General features: G+C 38.3%; 1 protein-coding gene across 1 annotated transcript; it reads left to right on the forward strand.

Moving 5' to 3' along the window:
* Positions 1-484: 484 nt before the first annotated feature.
* LOC125805010 (myosin-IIIb-like) lies at positions 485-24752 on the forward strand. The gene is made up of 9 exons (XM_049485216.1): positions 485-625; positions 933-969; positions 3117-3179; positions 14748-14931; positions 18676-18810; positions 19237-19341; positions 21777-21876; positions 22685-22761; positions 24603-24752. The coding sequence occupies exons 1-9, from the start codon at positions 619-621 to the stop codon at positions 24750-24752; spliced, it is 858 nt and encodes a 285-aa protein (XP_049341173.1). The 5' UTR covers positions 485-618.
* Positions 24753-26135: the final 1383 nt, after the last annotated feature.

Raw genomic sequence — 26135 nt, forward strand, 5'->3', positions numbered from 1 at the left:
AGAATTGATGTTGTTTATTAGTGGTATTTATTTTAATTAGCAGGCGTGTTATTACATTTTTCATTTATTTATTTATTTATTTATTTATTAATATGTTTTATATTATTAGTGTTAGCTGGTGTAGTATTATTAAAGTCATTGTTTTTTTTTATAATTTATCTCAGTTGTTTATTGGTAGTATTTATTTAATTAACATAACTGGTATGTTAAATTAAAATATTATTTATGTATTTATTTATTTAACTGCATTGTTCTATATTATAATCAGTAGTTGTAGCATTGTGTTTAGTATAAGTATTTTTTTTCTAATAATTTATCTCAGTTTATATCAAGTGTGTTATTATTAAATAGTATTTATTTAACAGCGCGGTGGTACATTATTATTGGTAGTTAGTAGTGTTATTGTAATATTGTTAAACGTGCTTCTTTACTGTAGTGAGTATATAAGTGTGAATAAGTGTAAGTGTGTGTGTGTGGTTTGGAGGTGAGGTCTGCTGGGAGTTAGAAGCACTTCCTCTCAGAAGGGAACCTGCAGCCACTTATCAAATTCCGGTTAATAATTAAGGTCTCAGGAGCTCCGGAGCTTCTAAATCACTTCGGCTATGGTAGGAAACGGCTATGGCAGGTGAGTGAAGTGTTCTTTTACTGATAAACCGCTCTCCTCTTCAGGAACAGGGAGCGGAGAGAGAGAGAGAGCGAGCGGTAGGAGCAGCAGGTGGAGGCAGGTGTCGAGCTGCTGCTGCTGGAGGTGGTGTTTTAGTAGTGATGCTTCACGTTGCTGTGAGGAGCTGCTGTTTATCAGAGAGAGCTGAGCGCTTTGAGCAGCTGTAGGCCTGAAGCTGTGGAGCTGCGGAGGGAGATTTCGTGTTTAAATGCTCTAGCTTTAGCTCTGTGCTTCGTGTGTTTGAAACAGTATCTGGCTCTCTTTACAGGAAATGTGAATGGAAGAGTTGATGCAGTGCAAAATGGGTAAGAACTCAAATACACCATGTTACACACTTAAAATATTATTAAACTCAATATTGTTCCTCTGTATTGCTGACAATTCCTGTTACTGTGAATGAATAGTTGAGTAGAAGATGAACTGACCTTCAAGCATTAGTTTAAACAACAATCTTAAGAAAAAACAAACAGCTCAGTTCAAAATATTAAATTTCCCAAGAAGTATGAGGTCTCGACTTTTTATTTGGGTTTATTTTAGCTATGTTCTGTTTAGACTATGGCTTGTTTACAGCCATGATACAAATAATACAAAAACATGGTCCCAGCGGTCAGCAGCATGAGCTCCTCTAAGCAGCTGCCAATGTTTTTACTTCTAAATGTAAATAGAAATATAAATACCAGTTCATAATGCACTTTAAGAAACTTGCACCAACATTTCACATTTTAACAGCAAAACCATCTCAGAACAATTAAACACATTCTGAAGAAGTGGTGCACTGTTCTACTGTGCAACAAAATTTCAATAATGATTAAAATATGAGTTTTCTGACTGGAACTGAGGAAATAAACAATAAACAACAGAAACTTTTGGCCACAAGGTGTAAAGGTATGTTTGCTGGACAAAAGCAAGACCTCCATCATTCTTTAGGCTTATGTTGCAGATTGTGGTAGACGGATCATACTACTGGTACAGAACCATGCAAAGTGCCCAAACATTTTAGTTTTTTTTTCCCTTTAAACATCATAAACTTAATATAAAACGACTTACTGTAGTTACTGTAATGTAAATCAGGTCACCTTTTACTCACTTAGCAATTCACAGCAACAGATACTTTGATATCTGTTACTAGATTGCTCATGCCACTGTATATCTTATTACTCTTCCACCCATAATTAATGCATTATTTATTTACATTTTTTAATGCGTAAACACATATGACTGTCACTTTGTGTGCATTTGATTTTAGATAGGCAGCTCTGGAAAAAAAGAAAAAGAGACCACTTAAAAATGATGAGTTTCTTTGATTTTACCAAATTAAAAATAATCATGAGGAAGATGGATGATCACAAGCCATCAAACCAAGCTGAACTGCTTGAATTTTTGCACCAGGAGTGGCATAAAGTTATCTAAAAGCAGCGTGTAAGACTGGTGGAGGAGAACATGCCAAGATGCATGAAAACTGTGATTAAAAAACAGGGTTTTATCCACCAAATATTGATTTCTAAACTCTTAAAACTTTATGAGTATGAACTTGTTTTCTTTGCATTATTTGAGGTCTGAAAGCTCTGCATCTTTTTTGTTATTTCAGCCATTTCTCATTTTCTGCAAATAAATGCTCTAAATTACAATATTTTTATTTGGAATTTGGGAGAAATATTGTCTGTAGTTTATAGAATAAAACAACAATGTTCAATTTTCTTAAACATATACCTATAAATAGCACAATCAGAGAAACTGATTCAGAAACTGAAGTGGTCTCTTATTTTTGTATCTTTTTTTAGCTGTATATACTGTGTCTGAGTTTATACTACACTGCAAAAACATTTAGCTCAGGACCAGCTGCTATGCTGGCAGTTGTTTACAGATTGTGCTAGTTAGAGATGCACTGAAACTCTAACATTTTAACAAAATGTAACAAAAACCTAAAGTGAATACAGTTCCTTTTTTTCGAAAATTTTCTCTATTTTTTTGCAATTTTAAAACCAATAAAAAACACTTTTGTAAAACCATTTATTGAATACAAGCCTTTTTTTTACATCCAAGCAGACAAACTAAACAAGCACAATACTGTTTGCTTCCCTAGTCTGAACTGGCATTTGATAGTTAACGGGGTTGAAAAGGTATTCATCAAATCAAACTACATCTGAGTTTCCAGCTCTTCAGGCTGTTTTTTTAGCAGGGCAGTTTGGCTTAAATGTTTAAGGACATCAAATTTTAGCACTATTGATTTTTGTGCATGCACCACAAGTGTGTGTGAGTGTATTCTGACTGAGCGGCGATTGAGAAGTGATGTGTTAGATTAGTCAGGGCTCAGGCTTTAGATGCACAGGGATCAGGTTAACTGTGTGTCGGATGTTTTTAATATCCTATTTCCAGGGGTGTGGCTAATTCTGAGGGATACTTGTGTGTATATATGTCCAATTTGTGTCTGTGTTGTGTTCCTCCCACTCAGGGGGCTGGCTAATTCTGAGGGAACAGAGGGAACAGAGTTTTACCATCTTCACGGCAGAATATGGTGAGAGATGAGAAACAAGTTTGACACAATGACACAGCTGAAGAATACACAGTACCTCTGTGCTGCAAACTTATGTGTTAGATTTCCTTTTTCTAATTTCCACATGAGTCTATTGAGTTTCATCATTGTGCTTCAATGTGAAAATGCAGTCTTTTGGGCCTTGATAGGTTGGTTTGAGGAGTCATTTGTGCTGCCTAATTTATAGCATTTACACTGCACTTGATTAGCACCACGTGTAGCACTGACTTTGGTACAGATCCGGGCAGCAGACATGGCCTGGTGTAAGGGTGTGCTATATCGTATCATACACAATATTATTTATATAAATTATTATATATATTGCTTTTTTTACACATGGTCCATCAGGTCATCACTTCAATCCTGGACACATAGAGCACATTATTAGTATCATGACATATTGGATCATTACTGTCTGTTACAATTAGGGCTGCAGCGATTAGTCGATAAAATCGACAATATCGATTATAAAAATGTGTTTGTTGTCGACTAATCGTCAATTAGTAGGACTTCACAAATTACTGGGGACAAAAATACAGCCTGTGTCTCCAAAAGCCCAATCACATTTCCCATTCACATTGAATCTATGCTATGCTGACCAGCTGCAGCTGTGACTGCCAGGAGGATTTTATGATGGCCAAGGTCATGTGACCAAACCTGCTTGCTGTTTGGGCAGGACTTTAATTTTAACTAAGCTTTAGAGATGAGAGGGAAACCTGAGTAGGCTAAAGGTTGCATGTGGGTTTTTAGTCTTTCAAACTTTTAGTCTTTAAACTGTTTGTGCAAAAGTGGGCCCTGTTCTAAGTATCGTATTTTTCACACTAAAAGGCGCACTTAAACGCTTCAATTTTCCCAAAAGTCGTCAGCGCGTCTTACAATCTGGTGCCCCTTATGTATTTTAAAGTACAGCGTTATACAGGAGTTTCAGTTTAGTTCTCCAGCACAGAGACTGGAGCAGTATTAGCATTAGCCGCTAACTGCACTAAGCACTAGCTATTTTGCCGTTCAGAATATTGAATATACAGTATATTGAACTGTAGCCTGTGTGTTTAATGTGTTACAATAAGCTACGTGGGACAAACTGCTAGCTTATATCACCCTGCCTTACTGGAACACTCAGGGTTCCACAGTGTAGCTCTGACGGGTGGCATGAGCTGCTAACCGCGGCTAGCCTTAGAGGTAAACAGTTTTAGGAGAGAAATCTGTGTAGATTAACATCCAGTGTTTGTTTTACCTTAAAAGACATTTTGTAATTATAGTTTTGTTTACTTAACTTAGTTTAGCTTTATTTTACCACCACTCAGTGGTGAGACCTGCTGAATTAGAAGGAAAATATGGCGACACCCCTGTTCCTTACTAGTGTCACATAATGCGACTTAGAATCTGGTGCGCCTTACGTATGAAAATAGACCAGAAAATAGAAGTTTATTGAGAGTGCGCCTATGGCGTGAAAAATACGGTATATAAAATAGAGCATAAATTTGAGAACATATCCAGGTTCTGCTACAGGTTCATGTTACATAGACTAACTTGTTGCTACCTTATTTATAAAAATGAAATGTAAACAATTTTAGACCCTTTTTATTATTTAAATGTCAGAGATATCTTTGACAAATGCTATGCAGTCGATGGTGGTCACACAAAACTAGGCGTGTCTAGTCTGTTAACTATGAGCTTTTTATTCTTTATTGCAACAAGTGGTTTAAATGATCAAATAAAAAAAATAATATGATTAAATCACCTATTTAATACAGTCCCTTCAGACATTTCAGATGTTTACACTCATACTCTTGGTATAATTATCAAACATCATACCTAAACCTCAAACTTTGTTGGTCAGTTTAGTATTTGACTTTCTCTCAGTCTATTAATAGAGCCGTGTGTTTGATGGTCAGTTGAAATACTAAGCTGTGTGTGCGTGAGGAGGTCTTTACCTGCTGGACAAAGAGACAAAGAGGGCATCTAATTACATTAGAACTCACAGCAGGGGGGACACAGCGAAGTCCTGAATTCCCCTACTATCCCTGTAACAGGATTATACAGAACACAGCTGGGTATTTTTGCTCTGGTTTAGTCAGGCCATGACGGAAATCCACTGTGTGTGTTTGCTTTGTGTTCTTTTGGAGGAGTGGAGTGTACAGAATGTCACCTTCTCTGTCATTGCAAAACATAGAAGCCAAACATGGACAATGTGGAAACTGCCATCTAGGAGGAAACCTGTAGTTGGTTTCTATGGTCCGGATCAGTTGATGAGTTTATTTACTTGAAGCTTTTTTTTTTTCTCTGTTTGGTTTGGTTTCCCACAGGCATAAACCAAAACACACCAAAATGCACAATAGTAAACCACACAAGCACATTATTTCTGGCAAATGTCTAGGGCGAGAGCAGGAAAGTAGTAAATATGGTGAGGAAATTCTGTGTTCCAGCATGTATATCTGTGCAGTGTAAGGCTGCTTTAACACAGAATGATAAAAATTTTGAAATAGTGAACGTAGCATGTGTAAACAGCATGGAACTCCTCCTGGTGGTGCTAATAAATAATAAAGGAAAACTGCGTGTTTATGACATTAGACGGTCAGCATTAGCTTTTTAGTATTCGTTTTAATTGCCTCATCACCACAACCCCTTAAATGTGACCACATATAAACTCCTAAAATATGTATTCATTTTATGTCCATATAATATGTGTTACTGCGATGGATTGGCAGTCTGTCCAGGGTGTATACTGCCTTCCACCCTGTGCCGGCTGGGACAGGCTCCAGCCCCATCGTGACCCTTGAAGGATAAAGCGGTTGATGATGAATGAATGAATGAATGAATAAATAAATGAATGAATGAATGAATGAATGAAAGAACGATTTAATTAATATGTGTTAATTTTGAAGAAAACTGTTGTGGGGATGGTTGATATGATATTGATGTGAGCTTGCATAATTGACAAAAACAGCTTGCAAAAATAAAATATTGTGTTCTCACAAAGTTTACCATGTTGCAAGTCCAGCAGAGCTTTCGCTATTGACACAATGATGTTTCATTGTATATCACTTTTATCTACTTAAATCGTATTGTACGACTATGGCAAGTAATAGACAGTGTGTTTGGGGGGGGGGGGGGGGGGGGGTTGGCTCATTTAAAATCCTAATGTAATATTTCTTAATTTGTCATTAATAGTGGACCTAATGCACATCCTGAAAAATTACTAAAATATCCTGAAAATTTACTAAAATACAGTAAAACAAATTAAAATTGTATTGACAAGTAATGGTCAGTAGTGGCACCACCATAAGAAAAGTGTTCCCACCTGATTTATTCATGCGCTCTCACTCTGTTGTCATCACCAGTATTGCAGTGTAAGACTGACACAGTAATATAAGCTCTCTTTCTTTCTCTCTCTCTCTCTTTCTCTCTCTCTCCCTCTCGCATATCACCTTTCCTCACACAGAGTAACTCTTTAAGAGGAGGGAGGTGTGTGTAGTGCGTGGTCTGTGTTTCTATTTATGGTTCTTTTAATGAAGCTTTTAAATGAAGCTAATTGTTGTGCTGTCAGTTTCTGTAAGTGTGTGATCATGGGTCTGATCACTTTCATGCAGTGTTGTGCACTGAATAGACAAAAGTATTGGGACACCTAAAAATTTATTGAGCTATGGGGATATGATATTTGTTCCTGCTTTTGATGGAATGTTCAGGGGAAGCTTAAGAGGCAAGATTTTAGAGCATTGCTCTGAGGATGTGATTTCATTCAGTGATGAGCATTAGTGAGGTCATCCCCAGCTCCCCAGTTCATCATAACAGTACTGGAAGCAGTTTTTGTGTGGCCAGTTTGAGCAGTTGGACACACAGTGGGCACATACAGCTCTGGAAAAAAATAAGAGATCATTTAAAAATAATGGGTTTCTTTGATTTTACTAAATTGAAAGCCTCTGGAATATAATCAAGAGGAAGATGGATGATCACAAGCCATCAAACCAAGCTGAACTTCTAAACTGCTAAAATGTTTGTACCAGGCGTTGCATAAAGTTATCCAAAAGCAGTGTGTAAGACTGGTGAAGGAGAACATGCCAAGCTGCATGAAAACTTTGAACTCTTAAAACTTTATAACTATGAACTGCATCTTTTTTTGTTATTTCAGCCATTTCTCATTTTCTGCAAATAAATGCTCTAAATGACAATATTTTATTTGGAATTTGGATGAAATGTTGTCCGTAGTTTATAGAATAAAACAACAATGTTCATTTTACTCAAACATATACCTATAAATAGCAAAATCAGAGAAACTGATTCAGAAACTGAAGTGGTCTCTTAATGTTTTCCAGAACTGTAGTGTATGGAGAAAAAAATTGACGTTGTGTGTGTGAGGATGTAAGGAAGCTTGTAAAGAGAATCTGCTGAGACTTTGGCAGTAAATGGAGTGTGGTGTATGAGGAAGATTCATCGTTCAGGGCAGTGTGGGAAGTGGAGGAGTGCTGGGATGGGATGTGCCGCTGTGCAGCGCTGTTGTTTTCACTCCTGTCCTTTTCCACCTGTTCTTCATTCTCCCCCGACACTGAGCCCATAGCAACATGGCTACTGTTTACCACTGTAGCAGAACAGTGTGTGTGTGTGTGCATGCGCAAACATACCTACATGTACGGATGTGGGGCGATGCGAGCGACACCTATGCTTCAAACCTGAGATGACTATGGGTGAAAGTAGAATGTGGATGTTTAAGATGCTGAGCTGTGATCCTGTAGATTAAATTACTGTCTATAACGAGTAAGCGTGCATGATGTCTCCATAATACAGCTTTTGATTGACAGCTCTGTGCCGCTCTATTTTTAGAGAGTGCGGTGTTTTATTATGTATGCTTTATGATCTTTTATTATATCTCTCTCTCCCTCACAGAGGGATATTATGGTAATTAGCTCAAACATGAAACTCTTTTATAATAGGCATACTCATCTGTGTGTGTGTTTTTTTGGACAGTTTTAAAGCAAAATGTCTGGAGAAGACGAGGCAGATGAAGCTAGTCTAGAATATTCTATTAATATAAATAACAAATAATGATTTTATTAAAAGGTAAATTAATGAGCATCAGGCCTATCCGGCTATATTCTGAAAAGATGAGCAGAGGATCAGCTAATGAAGAGCAGGACAAGATTTTCATTATTACTGTGTTAAAATCAATAAATTGAATCCTATTCTGGAAAGAGAGCAAAATATGGTTCAGTGTAATATATTTATTAGGGGTGGGTGATATGGCCCTAAAATAATATTACGAAATTGCATGGTATTTTCCTGATAACAATACTCTTAGCAATATGACAAAATACTGAATTAAAAAAAAAATAGAATACACTACTGCAACAAAATGAAATTTATACGATATGATTTAGCACACCCCTAACTAAGATATAAATATATATATATATATATATATATATATATATATATATATATATATATATATATATATTAAATTTGTTACAGAATGATCAAGAATCAATGATCAAGAATGTCATGATACTAATAATGCACTTCATATATCTCCATATAACCAGGACTAAAGTAAAATGAATGATACTGGACAGATATAATCTGTGTATGTGTGTGTATATATATATATATATATATATATATGTTTGTGTGTGTGTGTGTGTGTGTGTGTGTGTGTGTGTGTGCACATATGAGAAATATAGCTACTTACAAATAATACATACAGTGTAAATGTGTGATCACCTGTTTTGAAGCTGTTTGTGTGTGTGTGTGTGTGTGTGTGTGTGTGTGTGTGTGTGTGTGTGTGTGTGTGTGTGTGTAAGTAACCCGAGGGTTCTATATCAAGCCCCTTTTATGACTGGCTACATCTTGCTTTTGAATATTTAAAACTAGATCGCATTGACGATTACAACCTGATGAACTATTCATGAAGGCTGATTAGCATGATTTAGGCAAGGACACATTTGCACCTTAGATACACACACCCTCTCTCTCTCACACACACACACACACACACACACACACACACACACACACCCTTTACACATACCTGGTCATTTCAGCAACGTGCTAGGGAGGTACCTGACACACAAGGTATGTTGTCTTTCTGTCCCTCGGTTTTAATTTTACATCTGTATTAAAAATGTTTATGTATATTTAGTATTGATTTTATAGATTATTATTAGCAACCTGTTTATTTTATAGATTATTCAAAGGGTCAAAGTTAGTAGCAATCTGTTTGAATAATCTGCTGGTTATCCTGAACATCATTTGGGGTTTAGGATTAAGACTAAATTGAATAGATTCTTTTCAGGTCATTTTAATGTTCAGTTATATTGTCTAGACGTTAAGTTAAATGCTTGTAGATTCAGACACTGACCATCTCTATTACATATATGGTATAATAAAGTTTTTATTCGTTTTTTTTAATATTTATTCTTTTATTGATGATTTATTGTTAAAATGTACATTGGTTATGAGAAGGCATTCTGGTTAATTACTAAGTATGGTTTATTATTAGGTATTAAATAACAATGGCATTATTTAATGTTTTCTAATTATTTTATTTCTGCTCCTGTATATATATACTATAATACTCTATATGATATAAAAACAGGGAAAAGTTAACAGACACACTACACTCTATTTATTAGGGCAGTTTTTTATCTTTTTTAGTCATATTTTATCTTTCTGAATATCCATTTTTGTAATAGTGAAGATGTTATTTTTGTGGTTCACAGCTAGTTCTCATCAAAACCATTTGCTTTTTCCCTTCATGCAAGAAAATAAACCTTACATAGCTGACCTGTCCCCTTCATGTCCCAATCACCCTTAATCCTCCCTGACTATATAATCATTTTCCAGTCAATAAATGAATACAGTGTGTACAGTGTGTGTACAGTGACGGGGCTAAAATAGACTCTTTGTTATTCAGGTTTATAAGGCCATGAAGCAGCGTTGTCTGGCAGTGTGTGAAAGTTAATATGGGTGTATCAGATGATATCGGTCACTGTGGTCACACAGATGCTGCCAGCAACACGACCCCCCTACAGAGACAATGGTGTGGCGGGGATGCCTCAGTGACTGAGCACAGTGTTCTGGGCCTGTATTGTTTTTTGATGTTTTGTTTATATTTTGTTTTGGATGCAGTCAGTTTTTTTCCTGATAAGCTCTTAGAAGTTTGGACATTTTAGAGCAGCAAGGCCATTTGTGGCCCACCTGCTCCTGTAAAAGACCACAGTTAAAGGAGAACTCTGGTGTAAAATTGACTTAGGGCGTAGTAAAATGTACTAAGAGTACTAACCTTTGTCGAACAGCCCACCCCTGCTCTCTCACAGCTTTCTGAGATCCAGTAATTTTGTGCTTTTAGCCCAGCACTTGTTACAACGGGCACTTGGGAGCATCCATCCACATTTACACTGTTATCCAAGCTCAAAGTAGCCCCACACCTCATTAGTAGAAACTGGAGAGCCCTGACATTTAAATCGAGTCATCAAAACCTTTAAAAGTACAAAAGAAGCTTATTAAAAACTGTTACTGTTTACAACCCGTAGCATGACCTCATCTCTTGGCGCCGCTATCACTGTACTGATCATGACTTTACTTAAAGATGGCGGCACCCGGAGATTAGCTTACTCTACAGATGGTAAACAATGTTTTTAATAAACTTCTTTTGCACTTTTAAGGTTATGAATGCCTTGTTTTAAATGCCTTGTTTTAAAAGTGAGCCTGGATAACGGTATAAAAAGCGATTTATCTGCAGGGGCAAGTGGATGCCCCGAAGCACCCATTGTACAAAAAGCACAAAACTACTGGATTTCGGAAAGCTGTGAGAGTAGAGATCTGCTATTCAATAAGGTTAGTACTCTTTATGTATGTTATACTACACCAAAAGTCAATTTTACACCAGACTTCTCCTTTAATGAGTTGTGGTTGAGGATAAAACCTGTTTTTCCCAGTTTTTCCTCCACACTGGCCTGGCAAATGTTTGTTTCCAGCTAAAAATGAACCCATTGGAATCATCAGTCATAGGTCAGAGCGCACTTAACATGTCCCTCCCAGCAAATAAATGAGAGCTATGAAATATCCATCCAGTGCTGCAAAACACCAGCCATCACTCAGTCTACCCTCCACTGCCATTCATAATTCTGCCAGGCCCAAAGCGCTCACTGACCAAGCATCATTTACCTTCCCCACTTCAACCTGAGCTCCCAATACATGCAGCTCTGATCCATCGCACATATATAAATAAAATGTATCTTAGAATTCAGCTTTAAAACTTTCCAGCATCGTCTGCAGTACAGAGAAATGAGAGGAATGTTAAATGTAAAACACAGTTTGTCTTGCCAGTTTTAGAGGTTATGTGGTTCTTCTAGAGGATGTTTTGTCTTCTATAATAAATCATGTTATTGCAGTAGTGTTAGGGGAAATCTATCCTATCTATCTGTCTGTCTGTCTGTCTGTCTATCTATCTATCTATCTATCGACAATAGCACCTTAGAAAACCCGGCATCCATCTATCTGTCTACACATCTGTATGTCTGTCTTTATTTTATCCTTTATGTACCTAGTCTGTGTTAGGGCGGCACGGTGGCACGGTGGGTAGCACTTCTGCCTCACAGCAAGACGGCCTGGGTTCGATTCCCGGCTGGGGCGTCCCGGGTCTTTCTGTGTGGAGTTTGCACGTTCTCCCCGTGTCTGCGTGGGTTTCTTCCGGGTTCTCCGGTTTCCTCCCACAGTCCAAAGACAGGCTGATTGGAACTTGATTGAAATTGCCCCTTAGGTGTGAGTGACTGTGTCTGTGTGTCTGTCTGTGTCTGTCTGCCTTGCGATGGCTTAGATCGTTGAACCTTGTGATTAGACAGTACCTTTCCTGCCGCGAAATAGCCGACGAGCTGATGTGGCGTTAAACTCGACTACCCAATGCAACCCAACCTAGTCTGTATTAAGTATGTTTTTACTCTGCAAGTACTGGTCTTTCCTCTGTGAATTGCATATATAGTTTACATTAAGTAAACTATTACGTTCTCCTTGCTTAGAAGTATGGCAGCATGGCAGGCCTATCCACACAAACCCCTAGCATTGTTTTTAGCTGGTAAGCAAATGGATTTTATCATAAAATATCAGAATCTTTAATGCTGATTATATTGTATTCATGTTGTCTAATATCGCATTCCAAATTACTCTTAAATTTACACTAGAATATATTTGGAGTTTTTTGGTTTAACATAAATACAGGTAGTATTTTCTATTTTTTCATTTATTTATTGATTTTTAAATGTTGTACTGCTCCACCTTTACTGCCTGTAGTTACGTTGTCGCTGTGATTTAATGGTCAGTGTCTTATGTCATGCGCTACTAATTCCTCTGCCCAATCTGACCCCCTACTGGGAGAGGCAGTGTCCCACTTGCCGTTTAGTCCGCTCTGTTAATCATTACCCAGGTGACAGGACAGGCCACAGTCCCTATAGGCTGTGCCGCTAGCCATGTCTGTGCTGGCTGTGATGCGGCTCTGAATTACCGCTCTGGTGGGGAATCATTGTGAGAGAAAGTTTTATACATCCTGTGGGCCGTGATAAATGGTGTGCACAGGTCCAGCGACATCGCGGAGTTAATCTCCCCTAAATCCAATAGTGTTGAGCAGATTGCCAACGTCTTAGTGCTCAGAGACAGGAAAGTACTTTGTGCGTCCACTCGGTATCTCCCGCTGGGTCTCTGCTCCTCTCTGGCTCTTCTCTCTCGGGAGAACAGCTTTGTTTTTCTTAGTTTTCGTCTGCTATGATCACCTGACGTATTTTTGAGCTTTTGCCGCTGAAAGCGATGAGTCAAAGCAAGATCTTGTTCTCCATGTGAGTATCTGTGTGTTGCTTGTGTGTGTAGTGCTTACCTTTTGCTGTGCCTTTAAGCCTGTTAAGTGTCTCTGATGGCAATCAGAGAGAGAATGAGAGAAAAAGAGAGGGAGAAAGCCTCAGAGCTTCACCAGCAGTCATCACCAACCTTTCGCTCCTGTGGTCAAGTTGAAATCAGCCTCTGGCTTGCACGGTTCCATAAAATGTCGTTTCATGTCTTTTTTTGGAGAAAATAGAGTGAGAGAGAGGGAGAGAGAATGCATTTGAGAAACGTGTGTTATCACTAGTCCTGTGATAGTACATATTACATTTAATTCTTTATACGATATGATCCAAAATAGGTCTATGTAGTAGAGAGAAAATATTAATTGACTGAAAATAACAGTAAACCATTGTTTTTTGCTACATAGAACTCTTTAAAAAAGGTTAAATATTTTTTTGTATTTTTCCTTAAATAGAGAAGACCTATTTAACCAGGCAAAGAATGTTTTAATCATTTGATTGGGGTTCAGAGTGTTTATGATTCTATAACCTCAAATCTGAAAGATTTAGGACAGGTTGGAAAATAAAACTAATGAAATGCAGCATTCCTTAAACTTACTTTTGACTTGATTGTAGATTGTAGACAGTATGAACACAAGATCATCAAGTATCATGTATCATGTTTTATCTGATCTCCTTCATTTGAATTGTTCATATACATCAATTCCTGCATTTCAGGCTTGTAACACATTTCCAAAAAAGTTAAGATGGAAATTTAGGGCTGGAAGTGAAGTAAAAAATTAATAAATACATAATGATGTGAGGTGATGTATCCAGATGGTTGTAATCATTATTTATTACAAAGCAAAGGATGAGCAAAGATAAGCAGAAAATGTCCAGCCTGAGAACAAACTGTGTGAGAAAATGATTAACATGTTAAACAAAATACTTAATGTAAGGGATTTACACATTTCTTCCTTTACAGTGCATAATATTATTAAAACAGAAGCTATCCAATGATCTCTGATTTCTCAGATGGCTATATATAGAATTATAGGATATTGACAAATTATTACTTTAGCGAGCCTTAGTCACTATAGCACAGACCTACCTTCACAAACGACATTTAAAACTTTACTATGCTTAAAGAATCCAGAGAGTCCAAAAGCCAGGGTCTTTCAAGGTATGGGTTTTTATATCTACACTTTTGTAATTTTGGCATTAATGCAAAAGATGACGCATTAGACTATTGGGACATTCATACAGTTAATACATACATTACTATTTTTTTTAATAAGACAATACATAACCACATATATGGAGAACTTCAAAAAGAAAAATGTGAAAATGATGATGATCCCATACTGTTGCACACATTAAAACTTTTGCATTTCATTGTTTGGTTATCTTTAATGACAAAACATCCTTTAAGCATTGTGAGTATGGGTCGCAATGTTACAAAGTGGAAAATGCTTTACTGTCCCAACTTGTGTTTAAGGAAATAGATAAAACAAAACATAAGATATCTTCAGTTCATATTGTCTGTTATCAAATATAGGTTGAAGGTAATCTAAGGACACTGCATTATTTATTTATTTTTTTTTTGTTTTTTCTTTGTTTCTTTGCAATAACCATACTGCCCCGAACCCTTGAAGAGTCTTAAATGATTATGAACAGCATGTTGTGAAAGATGAGTACTGGTAATTCACAGGTTGGCGTTATATGATTTGTGTTGTACCTTGTTTAGGAGGTCACTGTATGGACTGTACCCCTACAAGTCAAGCATGATTGGGCTGGAGTCGCTGGCTGACCCCTCTGATGAATGGGACATCATAGAGACCATTGGGAAGGGGACCTATGGCAAGGTCTACAAGGTCAACAACAAGAGGAATGGAAGTCAAGCAGCAGTGAAAGTCCTGGATCCCATTAATGTGAGTCTTGTGTATTCTGAGAATAGATGTGCTTTCTCTATCCTTTTTTTTTCTTAAGGATATGAAAGTTGGCTTTAGGGGAGTGCCATATCGTATCGTACGCAATAATATCGCCAACATTTTTAAATATTGTGAATGACATTTTAACCTGAAATATCGTGCCATATCACCAACCCCTAATTATCACATCAGGGTACTACTTTTTTGCTTCTTTTACACTGTTCTCATTTCCCACTATATATCTACTAAACACAGAATTTATTTGTGCAGTATCTTTTATTTGACTTTAATCCTGGATATATGGAGATATTTGGAGTGCATTATTAGTATCATAACATTCTGTATCATTGACTTCTGTTTCAAATCTTATAAAATTCTTATTTTTTAATATATCAGTTAGGGGTGTGCCATATCATATATTTTATGCAATAACAAAAATGTATTTTCATTTTGTTGCAGTAGTGTATGTATTCTTGAAATATTTTTTTAATTCAGTGTTTTCTCATGTCACCAAGAGTATCATTATTGTGAAAATACCATGAAATATTGTAATATTATTTTAGGGCCATATCGCCCTCCCCTGCTTGACTTATTTGGCTTCATTTTAACTCTGATGTTGAAATTTTCTAGTTCCAAGTAGGGATGTAAGGAATTATATTGGCATCAGCCGATAATTGCTTTTTTAATTGCTGGCATTACCGATATGGCCAATATTTCATTACAATACTTGCTGATGTATTTATTGTGCTGACGCACTGCTAAAGTTGGCCCATACTGAGTGTGCTACTTTATAATCCATTGGTTTAAGCTATTTTTATTTTTTTTATTAGTTTTACAGTTATACAGTTATAGTGGGGCGTCTAGTCTCTCTGTATGTTATGGGGTAATGTATCTGACATTTGAGATAAATGCATTACCCCCCTCCCCATCACTATGCCATTAAAAACACGTTAAAAAACATCCAAGCTGTTTAAGACATTTATGTAACTATGTGTTTAGATTAGGTAAAAAAAAAAAAATGATGTGTAGATGTTTATGCCAGGACTTATAGACAAGTTTTCTTTCTCTTACAAAAGTTGGAATGTGGGGCTCTAAGTGGTCCAGCAGACTAAGGCCCTGCCACTATGATCCTCAGTTTGAATCCCGTTCATGTAGCTTGCCATCAGCTGCTGGAGCCCCTAGAGAGCACAATTGGCCTTGCTCTCTCTGAGTGGGTAGAAAGCACTTTCTCCCCTCATGTCGCTACAGTCATATGAAAAAGTTTGGGCACCCCTATTAATCTTAATCATTTTTAGTTCTAAATATTTGGGTGTTTGCAACAGCCATTTCAGTTTGATATATCTAATAACTGATGGATACAGTAATATTTCAGGATTGAAATGAGGTTTATTGTACTAACAGAAAATGTGCAATATGCATTAAACCAAAATTTGACCGGTGCAAAAGTATGGGCACTCTTATCATTTTATTGATTTGAATACTCCTAACTACTTTTCACTGACTTACTGAAGCACAAAATTGGTTTGGTAACATCATTGAGCTTTGAACTTCATAGCCAGGTGTATCCAATCGTGAGAAAAGGTATTTAAGGTGGCCAATTGGAAGTTTTTCTATTTGAATCTCCTCTGAAGAGTGGCATCATGGGCTCATCAAAACAACTCTCAAATGATCTAAAAACAAAGATTGTTCAACATAGTTGTTCAGGGGAAGGATACAAAAAGTTGTCTCAGAGATTTAACCTGTCAGTTTCCACTGTGAGGAACATAGTAAGGAAATGGAAGACCACAGGGACAGTTCTTGTTAAGCCCAGAAGTGGCAGGCCAAGAAAAAATATCAGAAAGGCAGAGAAGAAGAATGGTGAGAACAGTCAAGGATAATCCACAGACCACCTCCAAAGAGCTGCAGCATCATCTTGCTGCAGATGGTGTCACTGTGCATCGATCAACAATACAGCGCACTTTGCACAAGGAGAGGCTGTATGGGAGAGTGATGCGAAAGATAAAAATTAGAAAAAAATAATAAAATAAAATTGGAATGTAGTCCAATCAAACAGCTCTGGTGTTCATTAACGCTTTTTTAACATTAGATTATGCAATTTCCAGAGAATCCAGCCAAATTGCTGCTTTATTAACAACCATTTAGTGTCTCATTATTAGTTATTATGTATTGTTAAAGCTAATCAGCAGCTGCTTTAAAAACAGAAAAAAGTTTAATCTAAAGTCCTTTACCATGACTGCTCAAGTCTCCAGTAGAAAATACAAGACTGAAAGCAAATTCTGAATTTTACTCTGCTTTGTCTGGCTTATCTCAGCATTCCAGTCACACAAACAGAGAAAGTATATGCTCTTTTCCCTTTCTGCCATTTTTGCCTGCTGAGTTCTTTGACTCCATGCTGTACTCACTGCCTTCATGCTGTCGTCTACGTCTTCAGCCTGTCAGTCTCTCTCTCTCTCCTGCTTTCTCTCGCTTTCAATCCTTGCCGAGGTGCTGTTTAGCCTGTGTTTGTGATGAGTGGCAGGAGCACTACAATAGCCCTGTCCAAAATCCTGTGTAACCCTTTTCTGCAGTGAACAGATGAAGCCGCAGCTGCTGTGCTGCTCTCACTGATTACAGTTCTGATACAGTCACTCATCAGGTCTTCAGGTCTTTCTGAAGTACATACTGCCTCTTAAATTTCTGCATGTTTATATACATATAGACACAGCTTGATGTAGTGCGTATTTCAGTTAGATCTGAGATATAATATTATGCTAAGTTTTTTTCCTTAAAACTGTAGAAAATTGGCTTATTGTTTTATTTTGATTAAAATTTTTGACTACATGTAACATTAGATTAGCAACTAATTAATGTACCAAACCAAATATTAAAGATACCATATTTTTCCACTATAAGGCACACTTAAAATCCTTTCATTTTCCCAAAAATCATCAGTCCACCTTATAATCACCTTATGTATAAATTTTATCAGTCAGGTTGTAAGGAGCAGTAAAGCCACTCTGCTGAAGTACAGCGAAATACGAGTTTCAGTTTAGTTCTTCAGCAGTATTAGCATTAGCTGCTAACCGTGTGAAGCGCTACCTCTTTTGCTGTTCAGTGGTGGTTAGTATTATCGGCCTGTAGCCTGCTGCTAACCCCAACTAGGACTGCTGGAGCAGCATTAGCCTTAGCTGCTAACCACAGAGCTAGCGCTTTGGCTGTTCAGAGGTGAGTATATTGGCCTGTAGTCTGCATGTTTACCGTGTTAAAACAAGCTACGTCAGGTGGCATTAGCCAATGCTCCAGCTTTAGTGTAAATCTGTAAATGTAAGCTTACTGTAAATAAACAGAAGCACTTTACTCAACCAAACAAACAGTTTTCAGGAGAGAAATCTGTGTAGATTTCCATCCAGTGTTGGTTTGACTTTTCTGACTCGTGTGAAATGCTTTTTTTTTTTTTTTTTTTAGAATTACAGTTTTGTTTACTTAGCTTAGCTTTACAGGTCTCGCCACCCAGTGGCCACACTGCAGATTAACCAGACCATAGTTCAGTATAGGGCTGGGTGATATGGATCAATAATATATAACCCAATATTTATTTTTGAAAGCCAATATACGATATATATCTCACTTTTTTTCATCCCATTAGGTAAAAACAAAAAGACACTTTTGAGAAAAAGCTTCATGTTCCATATTTTTATATGGGCATTCTAAGAGCAGAAATGTTTGTTACTGTATGCATTCACTATGTATACTATCTCTCTGCAGGATGTTGATGAGGAGATTGAAGCAGAGTACAACATCCTGCGCTCTCTCTCTAACCATCCTAATGTGGTGAAGTTCTTTGGCATGTTCTACAAGGCTGATGACCTTTCTGGAGGGCAGCTTTGGCTGGTGCTGGAAGTGAGTCACCCTTTTCTTTCTTTTGCCCAAATGTGCTAATCTAGCTAGCTACAAAAACATTAGTCATTAGTGTCCCTCTGTCCAAAGAGCACTCATAGATATATAGTAATTTAGCACTTAGCAGCTAAAAGTGTATTTGTTTGTTGGCAGGTTTTGGTTCCTGTGCTTTAGATCATTATTGAATAATGGTGTACAGTATTGTGGATAGTTGTTGTTAAGCTTTTTAATTGATTAAAAAGATTCCTTTCTGTGATGCTCTTTGGTCACGGTAGTTTTTAACCTTTTTAACAGCAAAGAGAAGAGATAAATATATAACTTTTTATGAAGTGTGAAGTCTGCGTGTGCTGCACTTCTTTCTTGTTTATAAATCATGAAGTAAAAAGATGAATTGGGGACTCACTAAGTATCTCTCTCTCTCTCGCTCAGCTGTGTAATGGGGGTTCAGTAACAGACCTGATAAAAGGTTTGCTGATGAGGGAGAAACGTCTGGAGGAGCCAGTCATCTCTTACATCCTCTGTGGTGCACTGTTGGTAAGATATAAACACACACACAAAAACACACATGCGGCTAAGCTAATCCGCTAACACCAGCACAGTGGAGGGGGCTGGCTCAGCAGTCTGCCAGGAGCACAATGCTTATTTTGGATCACAATGGGAGGGCGAGTGGGGGGGTATAGGGCAGAGGCAGCTGTAGAGAGTGAGGAAAGCACTGTGGGGCAGCTGTAGAACACGAAGGAGCTGTATTCTAACCATGCAGCTTATTTCTTTCAGGTTTAATTAGGTCTGTGTAAACACTATAGACTTAACAGTGTAATTGAGGTAACTGAGATGTGGATTGTTAATCAATAGTTCGTATTAAAATCAGATCAGATCAGAATTCTTGCGACTTTTTTATATTAAGGAGAATAATACAAAAACAAAAGGAAGGAGGACCTCCATATGTGGGGCCAACGTTGAGCTAATGAGCAAAACTTTCTTATTCCCAGATATATCAGTATGTAATGGGACAGCTTATTTATGTATAAGTTGTTAGGTGTTATCTTGTCGTTCAGTTTGAGCGAAAAAGTATTGCAGCTTGTTTTACCATGAACAACTTCTTTCCTGTATGATCTCACATGAGTCGCTTAAGACTCTTATCTAAACTATTATCACAATGTTCCATATTTAACTGGCAACCCCTCTTGAGGGTTCTATACTGACCCGACAACCTATAATTGAATCTCAACTTGTTTTGGTTAACCTGAGCAGAAGTCTTGTAGGACACATTTAACACCTGATGAGAAATAATCATGGTGCTTTAACCTTGCGAGATCTTGTGGCAGAAGATCCCGTCATAACCCTAGTGATTTGTGAATGCATCACATAAAGATATTACCATACACAGCAGAGTGGTATCTGGTTAGAATTGTTAATTCAAACAGACAAGAGAAGCCCCACCGTTTTGCAGCACTGTTTAGATTCCATAAAACATAGCAATATACATGGGATATGACCGCAAGAAAACTTTTTGGGTTGGAGTTTGGGCAGCTTCTAATTGTGGTAAGAAGCCAGTCCACCCTTTCTAATTCAGGAAAGAGAGATGATCGATGTAAAGGGAGAGACTGGGTGTGTTGGAGGGTTTTGAAAACTTGACCTGAGATTAAATTAAATTTATTTAAATTAGATTAAAATAAAGATTAAATGAACATTTATTAAATTTTAATGGATCTTAGATTAAGGGGCCAGGGCTTTCTCTTTTTCTAAACTTTTAAAATAGAGTTATATAACATTACATTACATTACATTACATTGATTCAAAGCGACTTACAAATAATGATGTACATTAGCATAGAAGTCCAAGGCAAAAACATTTTAGGAGGCCAAACGTTAAAAGTGGGAAAGAGAAGTAGTTAGTTTAGTAGTTAGTTTGTTAGAGGTGTTAGGAGAGTAAGTGCTCTTTGAATAGCTCTGTCTTAAGGAGTTTCTTAAAGGGGCACTAAACCCCTGATTTTAGCTGACTCCGCCCTCAGCGCAAATTTGAAAAAGGCTAAAAAATGGAAGGGGTAGTTTGGGAGGAGCACCGGATGATGTATTGGTTTAGAGGCAGGGCAGGAGGGAGAGCTGATTGGCTGAGCTGCAGCAACAGCAATGTGCCTCTGATAGCGGTAAGACCCAAATGGTTGGACGCCAGCAGAGGCGCAGTATTATTGATTGACTGATCTGCGTATTGTGATGTCTTTGCACACACTGGCACATCCTCCATGTCTATAGCACAGCTGTAATTACCACAATAAAAGTGTTTTTTTAAGGTTAGGACATACATATTTTAAGGCCTATTGTTTCATTACTTCAAAGGAAAAAAAAATATGGCTTAGAATTTAGTTTCTCTTTAAAGGTAGCGAGGGATGCTCCTGCTCTGATAGTGGAAGCTAGTTTGTTTCACCATTGGGGGAACTAGGTATGAGAATAAAATATGGCGATATTTGAATAAAATATTGGCTATCCTGCCCCCACGATTTCTTGTGGTACTCTTCTGTTACCTCCATATCCATAAGCATTCAGAAAATGTGCATATACAGTACTGTGCAAATGTTTTAGACACCTGTTGGAATTTCAGTAAAGTAAAAGCTTCTTATCTGTGAAGTAAGTGTTTATTAGCTCAGTAAAACACTAGTATTTCAATAAATAGAAACAGCAATTTTACAAAAAGCAGAACTTTAACAGCACAGTTTTCTTTAAAACATCAATAGAGTTATTTCTAGTTCTCATCATATCAACACCAGGTTTGATAAATTGGTAAATCTTTATTTAATGTTGAGCATGGATTAGCTGTTTTCAGTGCTTTATGGCTGATGAACAGTCAATAGCCAGTTATGTAACACTAATTGCTAAGGGTTAAAACAAGATGTGCTAATCTTTGTTCACTAATAAGAATCCTCTGATCAAGAATCATCTGAAACCCCTACAACTCCTCTCTTCCATCTCAGGGCCTGCAGCATCTGCACAACAACAGAATCATCCATCGTGACGTCAAAGGCAACAACATCCTGCTCACCACAGATGGAGGAGTCAAGCTGGTGGACTTTGGTAATGGCTGTGTCTGTTTCGGTGTGTGCTGACAGCGAGGGCGCCTCCGGCGTAGTGTTACTGTTCACCCTGACACGCTGACAGAACGTCTATAGGAGGCCCTGTAGTCCTGCAGAGCCGTCTGCTGTACAGCCAGCACGCCTGCCTTAACCAGCACTGGGATTATAAAGAGGGGATCATTTGAAATGATTATCAAATTAAGTTTAGATGAAGCATCAGTGGAGAGACACTGTAGTTTGTAGTGATGACTGTTCTACTACGTGTGTGCACACGTAGAGGTTAAGCTGTTCTCTCTCATTTGAATAGCAATATTCTGAATGTAGTACATAAACTGTGTGTGTGTGTTGAGAGAGAGAGAGAGAGGGAGAGATGGATGTGGGCTAAATGACTTGCCTGAGGCATGTTTGTCTCTGTGTGCGGGGAGGGAAGTGGAACCCTGCAGGGAGACAAAGCTGCTCCATTTCATTACAAACGATGATGATGATGACGATGATGATTGCTAGTTGAATGGGCCGTGACCTGGTGCCATGTCATATTATGTGGCAACTCTTAAAAGACATGGATGTGTGTGTGTGTAGTTGTTTGTATTTTTAATTGTTTTAGAGAAATAATCAGTAGCTGTGAGGCCATGTTTATTTGTCTTCTTTGTTGCTGGTTATGTTTTATGGATTGCTGGTATGAAAATATTATATAGAAGTGGAGACACCATTTATATTTATGATGTGTCTCTTATGTAAGGGTTCATTTTCATAATATGAGCTTGTTTCTGGGCTCTGTGTGTGTGTGTGTGTGTGTGTTTTCACTCCAGGTGTGTCTGCACAGCTGACGAGTGCACGCTTGCGCAGAAACACATCGGTGGGAACGCCTTTTTGGATGGCTCCTGAGGTCTGAATCTCATTTCACTCAATCTTCCTCTCTCTCGCCCTCTCACACTCGTCCTGTCCCTCGTCCTGTGTCTGTCCTCCTGTCCCTGACCTGTTTTTTCTTTCTGTGTCCATCCCACATCCCTTTCTCTCCCTCTCTCTCTCTTTCACTCTCTCTCTGTCTGTCTGTCTGTCTTGTTCTCTCTCCCCTCTTTTTGTCTGTCCCACTCTCCAGCTTGCTGTTTGTCAGTCTCTCTCTCTCTCTCTCTCTCTCTCTCGGTTTGTCTCTTACTCTGTCTCTCTTATTTCTGTCTATGTTTCTTTTTTCTTTCTTTTCTGTATTCTCATCCCTTTTTTACTCTCCCACTTGCTTGTCTTTCTCTTCCTGTCTGCCCATCATTTACCTTCCTGTCTGTTTGTCACTCTCTCTCTCCCACTGCACCCCCTGAATGTGTTGTCTCCCCTCTCTTATTCTCTCTCTCTCTTTTTATTTCTTGTTCTCTCTCCCCTCTATTTTTATCGCTCTGTCCACACTCTTGCTGTTTGTCAGTCTCTCTCTTTCTCTCTCTCTCTCTGTTTGTCTCTTACTCTGTCTCTCTTTCTCTCCTCTTTCTTTCTGTCCTATGTTTCTTTTTTTTCTTTCTCATCCTCTTTGTCTCCCACTTGCATGTCTTTCTTTTCCTGTCAGCCCACCTTTTACCTTCAGGTCTGTTGGTTTCTTTCTCTCTCTCTCTCTCTCTCTCCCACTGCACCCCCTAAATGTGTCGTCTCCACTCTTTTTCTCTTATTCTCTGTCTCTCTCTCTCTCTCTTTTTCTTTCTTGTTCTCTCTCCCCTATATTCTTTTCTCTGTCTGTCCCACTATCCAGCTTGCTGTTTGTCTCTCTCTCTTGTTTTCTCTCTCTCTCTCTCTGTCTCTCTTCTTTCTGTCTGTCTGTCCTACGTTTCTATTTTTTTCTTTCTTTTCTGTATTCTCTTCCCATTTCTCTCTCCCACTTCCATTTGTCCTTGTCCAAATATGTCTTTCTCTTCCTGTCTGCCCATCTTTTACCTTGCTGTCTGTCTCACTCTCTTTCACTGCACCCATTTCCACTGTCTCCCCCCTCTCTCTCTCTCTCTCTCTCTCTCTCTCTCCCCTTTTTTTCCTGCATATATACACACCCACACTTTTTATTCAGTTATTATTGTATTTCCATTCTATTTTTCCTGAAGCTCTTTTTTTATTCCCTGTGCCAATATCCTTATTACGCTCTCGCCTATAGCTTAATGCAGTATTGTCTGATTTAAAATGCATTAGCAGGTCTGTGCGTGTGTGCATGCGCACATGCGTGTGCGTGCATACATGCATGAGTTTGTATGTGTGTCTCTGGCATCTGTTTATGCAATGTTGTGTGTATGCCTGTTCATGGCATGTGTCTGAGTGTGTGTGTGTGTGTGTTGGGGGTCGTGTGAAGGTTAATAGCTGAGAGCCGGTTTCCCCCCCTTCTTGTGTTATTCTGAATTGAAGCGAGATGATTGGGCTAGAGGGGGTTCGCCCTCCAGGCCAATTAGAATTGAGTCTGGAGGAGCTGCTCCTCTGTTTGATGATTGGTCATGGTGGTGAGCGGCATGAGCCCTGCTAAAGTCTGGATGAGGAGGAAAAAACAAGCACTGTTTACATACAGTACCAATATTATTGACTTTATATTATTTCATTTTCTTCATACAGATGATAAGAAAATAATATTTTGTAATAAAAATCTGTAAATATGATATGATTGAAACACTGATATGGAGACTGCGTGCCTTAAAGAGCTTCAGTTTAGCAGCGTGCTATACTGAGATGTTTATTTACTGGGAAGTCTGTCTCTGTGCTTGTCTGCAGGTGATAGCATGTGAACAGCAGTTTGACTACTCGTACGATGCCCGCTGTGATGTGTGGTCTCTGGGTATCACTGCTATAGAGCTGGCTGATGGAGATCCGCCGCTGTCCGAGATGCACCCTGTGAAAGCTCTGTTCAAAATACCACGGTGAGACACCAGAGGGCACCATACACACACTCAAAAGAGATGGCGACGTGGAGGAGGTGGAATAGGGTAGAATAAAAGGTGTGTAGATGAGAGACTGGATGAGAGTGATAATGAGAGTGTTAGAAAGGGGGAGAGGGAGAGAGAAAGAAAAGATGATATACAGGCCCTTGCCCTCTCTTTTCTCTGTCTTGAGAAGAAAAACGCACCCTGAGGAAAGAGGAGGATTCCTCTGTTCAGAACGAGAAACATTACTGTCTGTCACTGAAACACTTCAGATCATATAAAAGCTGTTATTCTGCACAGTAAAAAGGAGAGCAATGTGTTTAAAAGAAAACTCTTCAAATCCCTCTTTTTTTGTGAGAATTTTCTCAGCTGCCACGTCAAATTGGGTTTTTCTTCTCAAAATTCCACTTTTGCATCCCCAGATTAAATCTCAATGAAGAACATTTAGCCTGACATTTTTACGCTTTCCCCCCCATAATCAGGTAATCTCTCCCGACACGGTATTCTGATTAACGATTATTTGAGTGCTTTGATGGTGGAAGCGTTTGACCTTCTGTCATCAGTACAATCACACCATTATCTCCCACAATGCAGTGTGGCTGTGCCCTCTGATTGCAATTTGCATGTGTGATTAGCCTTCTCCTTTCTCATTGAGATGAGGCTGACACTCTGGCTGCCAGCACAATGTTATCTGTCCCGCGCTGAGGCCGCAGGAGAGTGTGGGGGGGAGGGGGGCTGTTAGCTGCTTGTGTGCTGCTAAAGTAACACAGGCCTCAGGAACAGCAGTAACATGCGCTCTGCTTGGCATTTTAAGGGCAGTGTGGCAGGGTGAAAAGGAAGAGCTTCATGAAATCGTGAAATCGCTGATGTTGCAGCAGATGTTCTGGTGGTCTTGCTTGGCCTGAAATGTGAAAATCTTAATATGATGGATGCGTGTTTGTGTCTGTACATTTGATTGGAATTGTACTTCTACATCATGAATATGATACACTGCCTGGCCAAAAAAATGTGGCCACCTGGTAAATGATTTGGGGTTGATGCTGCAGTTGGTCAGGTCTAGGTTCGGCAACAGTATGTGCTGAAAGAATTGTGTGTATCTATTTTTTTTTTTTAAACCCAGATTGTGTTTGTTGGTTAATGTAACAAAAGGTTCTACAATTTCTTTTAGAATTGCATCAGAATTCTGTAATTCTGTAAAGATTCAAATGACAGTGTTTACACTACTTACATTCCAAAAATATGTCTAAACTGACCAGTAAACCTACATTAAAAAATAAAATGATAAAATAGTGAAAAAAAGTAAGCTAAAGGCATTAAATTTTTTTGTACAGTGGCATGCAAATATTTGGGAACCACCGGGTGAAATATGTATAATAATAATAAC

This window comes from Astyanax mexicanus, chromosome 11 (genome assembly GCF_023375975.1).
Source record: "Astyanax mexicanus isolate ESR-SI-001 chromosome 11, AstMex3_surface, whole genome shotgun sequence".
NCBI classification, from domain to species: domain Eukaryota; kingdom Metazoa; phylum Chordata; class Actinopteri; order Characiformes; family Acestrorhamphidae; genus Astyanax; species Astyanax mexicanus.